The sequence below is a fragment of the Elephantulus edwardii genome, unplaced genomic scaffold, assembly GCF_000299155.1.
Source record: "Elephantulus edwardii isolate Elephantulus edwardi_28Jun2011 unplaced genomic scaffold, EleEdw1.0 scaffold00217, whole genome shotgun sequence".
Lineage (NCBI taxonomy): Eukaryota > Metazoa > Chordata > Mammalia > Macroscelidea > Macroscelididae > Elephantulus > Elephantulus edwardii.
This window is the reverse complement of record NW_006399967.1, coordinates 1,504,533-1,511,878: the sequence shown is the minus strand read 5'-3', so window position 1 is coordinate 1,511,878 and position 7,346 is coordinate 1,504,533. Positions and strand designations below refer to the sequence as shown.

The following is a 7,346-nucleotide window of genomic DNA, read 5'->3' as shown; positions in this document are numbered from 1 at the left end:
CCAGTGTGTGCAATGCTGGGGGGTGTCAGTGTGTGCAGTGCTGCAGGGACCACCATGTGCAGTGCTGGGGTTTCAGTGTGTGCAGTGCTGGGGGTGTCACTGTGGGCAGTGCTGCAGGGACCACCATGTGCAATGCTGGGGTGTCAGTGTGTGCAGTGCTGGGGGTCCAGTGTGTGTACCATGGAAAAGCCCACAAGCCAGGGACAGTTTAGTGACAACTTAGCCAATGAAATATGGTTTTCAAAGGCCAATAAACAGCCTAGGATAGTGTAACAAGGCATGGAAACAGTGAGATAGCATGTAAAACAATGTTAACAGTATACAGAAACAGTGTGGTTTTGTGTGGAAATACTGCAACCATGTATGGTAACAATGTAACAGTGTACAAAAGAGGGCAGCTTTTGAACTTCTCCTACATCCTGCCTGTTTCTGTGGTCAGGCTCTGCGGTTATGCTGAAGGAAGATGAAAAACTGAACACATCTGTCCAGAGACTAAAGCCATGGGGCCTTATTTCTTTTCTAAGACAAAGCCAGCATCTTCTAAAAATGAAATTCTTATATGCAGCAAAAGACTTCCCAAAAGGAGTTAAGAGAGAACCTACCAACTGGGAACAGATATTTGGCAGTAACACATTTTACAAAGGCTTCATCTCTAAAAATCTATAGGAAACTGCAAAGTCTCTCAACAAGAAAAAAAAACCCCAAAAAACGAAACAACACCTCAGTTACCAAACTCATTCACTGCTGTCAAGACAGAACTGACTCAGAGCTGAGTCAAACCCACCAGTGAGTTTTCAGACCTATAAACTGCTCGGCAAGAAATTGCCCATCTTTCTTCTTAAGAGCAGCTGATGGATTTGAACTGCCTGCCTTCAGGTTGGTAGCACAATTTCTCTCAGATCATTCAGTTTGCAAACAAACACAGGAAGGAATGCTTGCAATCATCAGCTACTAAACTGGAACTCTAACCCACTGCCATCAGAACTAACTCATCGCTCACCCTCCACCAGGTTTCCAAGGTAACTCACACAGGAAAAGATTGCCCATCTTTCTCCTGCAGTGCCACTGGCAGATCTGAACTGCCAGAGAAGCTTGGCCTTTGGATTCCCAGAAGCAATCAAAGTTCACGAAAACAGAAAACAACAAATGATGGCAAAGGTGTGGAGAGACTAGAACTTTGATACACTGCTGGTGGGAATGTAAAATGGTATAATAGGGAACTCTGGTGGCCTAGTGGATAAGAAGCTGTGCTGCCAACCCAAAGGCATGGAGTTCAAACCTATCAGCTGCTCTGAGGGAGAAAGATGGGCCGTTTCCTCCTGTGCAATTTACAGCTTCTGAAACTCCCTAAAGGGTCCACTGCGAGTTGGCTCCAGTTTGATTGCAGGTAAGAGTTACAACCACAAAAAAGCATTGTGATGCTTCCTTAGAAAGTTAGAAATACCATCTGACCGGCAATTCCACAATTAGATATCTATTTTAAAGAAATAAGAGTGGCAATATGAGCGGCTATATCCATGCTCATGATCGCTGCAACATCATTTACAACTGCAAAGAGATGGAAACAACTCAAGAGACCAATAGCAGCCAAATCTGTAAAGAAACATTTACACGTGGAGTACTATGCAACACTGAAAAACAACCAAGAACTCAATACACACCGCATAATATGGATGCAGCTAGAGGACATTATGCTGAGTGAAAAACGTCAGCTACAAAAGGACAAGTGACGTGCAAGACTATTGTTACAGAAAGCTGCTAAGAAAATGTTTACACAAAGGTAGATACAGTCTTGGACGGTTAGCAGAAGTCAGAAGGGAAGGAGAGAGGAAGGAAAATCAGTAACTGGGCAACAGTCAGGTGGGGGAAGATCGCACAGTGTCACTAAAGGAAGACACAGAGAGGCAGAGAAGGAGTCATTGGTGCAACCACTGTGGAAGGTGGTGTGGCGCTTTCTCAAAAAATTGCAAATAGAGATACCATTTGACCCAGCAATCCCATTACTGGGAATATACCCCAGAGAGACCACATCTGCCATCCAAGCAGATATATGCACACCCATGTTTATCTCAGCTTTGTTTACAATAGCAAAGAGTTGGAAGCAGCCTATGGGCCCATCAACAAACGAATGGATAGAGAAGCTGTGGTATATCCACACAATGGAATACTATGCAGCATTGAAAAACAAGGAACTCATGCAATATTATTCAGAGTGGGAGAAGGAGTCATGGTAACCAGAATTCCAGGGAAGTGGGAAGTGTGATCATGCTGTGGGCACTGGAAGTAATGTCACAGGACACAAGGTATAAGAATAGGTGAAGGAAAATTCCTTTGTAAATTTTCATATAAATCATAATTGGGGGGAAATGATATATACAGACCATGACAGGAAAAAATAGAAAAGTTGCATATATCTAACCATAAAGAAGAATAAATGAAAGCAAGACCGAGTTGGGCCCATGCATCACTGCCCACAAACTCCCTCTGGGTCTGCAGTATAAAGCCGGGGAGGGCCTCCAGCGTCTGTGGTCACCTCCTCTCCTCTCCACTCCACATGTGCCTCCGTGGAGAGGGCAGCAGCCTAGGACGTCTGTGGTTGTTATTAGCTGCTATCCAGCTGCACTTGACTCACAGCAACCAGAGTACAGGGAGTGGACTCTGCCTGCTCCTATGCAGTCCCAGTGCTGCCGTAAAGTGGACGTCTGTGGGCCAGCCCCAGGGGCTGCCATAAAGTGGACGTCTGTGGGCCAGCCCCAGGGGCTGCCGTAAAGTGGACGTCTGTGGGCCAGCCCCAGTGCTGCCGTAAAGTGGACGTCTGTGGGCCAGTTCCAGTGGCTGCCGTAAAGTGGGCCTCTGTGGGTCACAAGGTTTTCACAGGTTGATTCTCAGAAGTCGGTTGCCAGTCCTTGCCTCCTAGTCTATCTTAAGCGGAAACCTACTCAGCATCCCAGCCTCCTGACAGAGGGTGGTCAGAAGGTGCATGTGAGATGCACTTGGTGGGACTTGAACCTTGTTCTCACACCTGGAAGGTGTGCACTCTACCACTGGCCACCACCGTCTCCAGCAGTGGCTCTTATTTTCCAAGTTTTCACTCACAGTCCATTCCCAGGACACCACTCACAGTGGGTTCCCAAAACCTCCACATTTCATTATGTGGCTCCTTTGCTATAAAACCATCATGGCCTCATCATGACCCTGTTCTTGGCTGCCAATCAGAGGCCGGCAGTTTGACACTGACACCGGTGCAACAGCAGAAAGGCCTGGAGACCCTCTCCCATAAGCTCGCAGCCACTGAAGACCCTGTGGTGTCAGTGACACACTAGGGGTCTCTGGGAGTCCAAGCTGACTGTGCTCCCTGGGGAGAAAGGCCACTGGTCCCCAGCCTGTGCAGCCTCTGCCCCCAGCTCGCGTCCCCTGGCCCTCGATGTTGCTTCTCCCCAGGAGGCCCTGCAGCTGTTGGTTCCCCTGCTCAAGGGCCACTTGCCAGCTGCCTGTGTATCAGCTCCCCAGAGCCATGCTCTTGCCCCCATGGCGCCAGGGGGACTGTGCACAGCTCCCACTCCACTGAGTGCCAGGAGGGAGGAAGCAGATGCCACAGCTGTCACCCCCCAGTCCCCATGAGGAGCTAAGGAAATGGCTCGTGTCACACGTCTGAGGTAACTCCACTGCAGCTCCGGGTTTCCTGGGGCCCTCTGCACGAGGGAGCTTCCTCTGGGCGGGGCACCCTGCACACTGCCAGGGGTGAAGCAGCGTCCCTGGTCTCTATCCATCAATGCCAGCAGCAGCCTCCTCCCCGTGAAAACCACAAAGGTCCCCAGACTTCCCCCAGGATTCCCTGGGGCAGAATCACCCCAAGGGAGCACTGAGGGGTAGGAGGTCCCACTGACCCCCAGGAAATTCTCTGTCCCATCACCATCTGTGGATGCTGCCCACACTGAGTGGGGAGGGAAGGGGTGGTGAGCACAGATGCTGGAGGTCCCCTAATTCCACCCAGGGTCTGACTCATTGGGAGTTTATTCTGGTGGGTGGTGTGATGGTGTGAGCAGGGATTAAACTCAATTTCTTTTTCAAATAATGAACACTGTTGACATTTGGGTGATTTCATCCCCCAGGCAACAACAGGAAGCAGGAAAACAGTACACTGAATGACAGAAGCTGGACAGAAGGGGCTGGTGTCTGCTTCTGCTCCAGGAAACACCAGAGCAGAGAAACCCAGGGAGAAACAACCAGCAGCCTGTGGCAGCTTGGGGCGGGGGGCACAGGGGCGGAGCACTCCAAACACAGGAAGTGTGCTGCTGGGTCACCATCCTTGGGGCAGACCCGTCAGAGTCAAGGCAGTGACAGCTGACCGAAACAGGGCCGAGCAGGGCCCACACCTGCTGCCGGCCTGGAAACAAAGTGCACGAGGCTGGGGGGCTTGGACATCTACCAAGTAATCAGGATGAGCCTCCTGGCTGGGAACCCCAATTTGAGTCTGAATCACTGGTCCACCAGGTGTTTAGAGACCAAACTGGGTCCCCCCAAAGTATGCAATAGATCCTAACGCCTCTACCTGTGGATGTGACTGGTCCTGGGAACCAGACTGCCTTCATTATGTTCATGAGATCCTGGTGGAGGGACCAGTACATACAAATGGGGGTGGGAGGACAGCAGACGCCTCACAGAGATGGTCAGGTGACGAGGCGAGAGAGGTTGGGAAGGGACAGGGCCCTTCCCCAGAGCCGACAGAGAGCACCATCCCCTAGAACTGGGGCCCTGAATGTGGACTTCTAGCCCCCTAAACTGTGATAAAATGAACTTCTGTTCATTCACGCCACCCCCTTGTGGTGTACGTGTTACAGCAGCTCACGGAGACCGTCTAGGAGACCAGAGAGGCCCAGCGGGGTGAGTCACACACTTCACTCAAGTCACAGCAAGCTCGTTCTCTGCTTCCCATCACTTTACACAGCCAGGCCCCCACAGAGCTCAGCGTCTACACTGACCACGGCCGGGACCCCAGGCCTTCACCCACTCAACTCACCTTCTCCCTCACAGCGGGCAGCAGAGCATTGAAGCAGGTGGCCAGGAAGACGCCGCCCCCAAAGGTGTTGCAGAGGGCCAGGATCTTCTTGGAGCGGTGAGCCTTCTCAAAGTCCGTCTCGATGATCTTCACGGGCAGGAGGGAGCCCAGCAGCATGAAGAAGAACACCCCCACCATGCACAGGATCTTGGCCACCAGCAGCTTCATCGTGGCGGCCTGGGCTGCTCCGCCCACTGCAGACCGCAGTCATGGGCAGCGTCACGCTCCGTCCCCGAGCCACTACTGGGTTCCGCCAAGCAGCCGCATGCTCATGTCTCAGTCCAGCAACTGTGGACACCAGGGGCAAGCTCGTTAGGGGCGGGCTGGCCAGGTCTGTCCCAGTGACCTCACCTGTCACCCTGGTTTGCCTGATGATGTGTCAGCGTGGCTCTGGGACCCAGTTGTTCAGTCGGGTACCAGCCTAGGTGTCCCCAGAAAGTACTCACGGGTGATGGGAGTTTTCATTGAGGGGCCTCAAGTGAAACTGAGCACCCTCGTAGGTGAGCTTGAGCCAACCAGCCGAAGGCCTTTAGGTCAAAAAAAAAGGGGGCTTCCTGAGGGAGGAGTCTTCCTCAGGCTCTACAGGTCTTGCCAGAATTCCTCCTTCCTCCACCATGTGCCCCACTGATCTGGGGACATAAAAACCCACTGCTGCTGTGTAGATTCCAAATCACAGCAGACCAGTCAGGTGGAGCAGAACGGGCCAGTCGGGCGGAGCAGAATGGACCGTGGGACAGATCAGAATGGTTTGTGGGGCAGAGCGGAACCGCCATGGGTGCCCAAGGCCATCACCTCTACTGCCAGCCAGATCGTCTGCCTCAGAGATGCAGGAGGTTTTCAACAGTCAACCTTGTGTTCAACAGTCAAGCATTTAGACACTGTACCCCAGGGTCTGCTCCCTCTATAATTTGGCCGGTTCTGCTCCTCCAGAGCGCAATCACTCCATGACTCCTGACCACGCCTCGTATAGGACTCCCTCGGGCAATACTCTCCCATCCAGCGGCCACCAGTTACAGGGATCTGTGTATGCTCACTACAAATTAAAGGATGACTTCAGACTCTGAGTCGTACGAGTCACATCTCAGGTGCTCGGCAGCCCTGGGAGCTCGCGTGGCGCGCACTGGGCACTCCTGCTGCTGCAGGACATTCTACAGATGGTGCCACTCCAGTGGCTTCTCACCGCCCTGAAATCAAACTCAGACCGTCTGGAGGCTCTGGACAGCTGACCTGGTTTGCTCACCCCACATCGGTGTTCCAGGCCTTGAAAATGCTCAGTCCCTTTCCTGCCCCAGGGCCTTTGCACAACCTGTTCTCTCTCCCTAGAACACACTCTTTCCTGCCTTCCCCCTCTCCCCTCAAGTCTTCATGTTCTCCGCTTCACTACCTCTGAATGCCTCCCTCAGTCCACACTGCTCTAAATGGTGTCCCTTGCACCCTAGGTCTAACACAGGAAGGTCATTCAGTAGCCTCTGACTCAAGGAATGGATGAGTTAAAGCACCTGGACTTGAAAAGGGCCTTTTCAAAGTGATTCATGGGCCAAAGGTGAGGTGACTCTGCCCTGAACCACACAGAACAACTCTCCCATAATTTTAAGGAACCGTGGCTGCTTCCCTGTTCTGCTAGGTCCCTTCTTGCCTCAGGGCCTTTGCACAAGCTGTTCTCTCTGCCTAAGATGCACCTTTTCCTGCTATCCTCATGTTTTCCTCATATCTTGTTCCTTACTACACTCAACTCTGGGATCCAACAGGCTCTTATACCCTGTCTCCCGACCTTTTGCTGTATTAGCTGCCCACCCCCTCCCCCAACAAAAACAAGCCGAAAAGACAAGGCAGAACGGCTCTATACGGATTCCAAAGCTGTGAGTTTTTGGAAGGTGCCACTGAGTGGGATCAAACCACCAACTTTGGTGGAGGGCTTAGCCATTTTGGCCACTGTTTTGATTTCTGTGCCTGAATGAATGAGGCTAAGCGGCTGTATGCTCCTCGGGCAGAGACTCAGCCCGGACCCCGAGCACAGAGCTGGTGTGTGGTGGACGCTCCCCCCCCCATAGAGTGCAAACCCCCACGCTGGGCGCCCTCCTGCTCTCCCGCCCGAAGCACCCTCTGCAACCCCGCAGGACGCACTCTGCATCCCTGCCAAATGTTCCCACTCCCGCCCTCCAGGCGGGCGCAGCCAGAACCCCTTCTGCTGCCCCCCGTACCCCTGCTGGGAGCCCCCAACCCCTTCCAGGCACTATTCCCGTCCTCCCACCGGGCTCCCCCAAACTCCCACCAGGCGCCCCCCGAA

The 7,346-nt window shown here is 52.7% G+C and overlaps 1 protein-coding gene across 1 annotated transcript in view; it reads right to left on the bottom strand.

Annotated features, from left to right (window-relative positions):
* The window catches only part of SLC39A3 (solute carrier family 39 (zinc transporter), member 3), a 14,735-nt gene extending 9,508 nt beyond the window's left edge, over nt 1–5,227 (bottom strand). The window contains exon 1 of the mRNA XM_006897913.1: nt 5,021–5,227. Coding sequence (XP_006897975.1) covers nt 5,021–5,227 — 207 coding nt within the window. The remainder of the gene's footprint in view (nt 1–5,020) is intronic.
* Nucleotides 5,228–7,346: the final 2,119 nt, after the last annotated feature.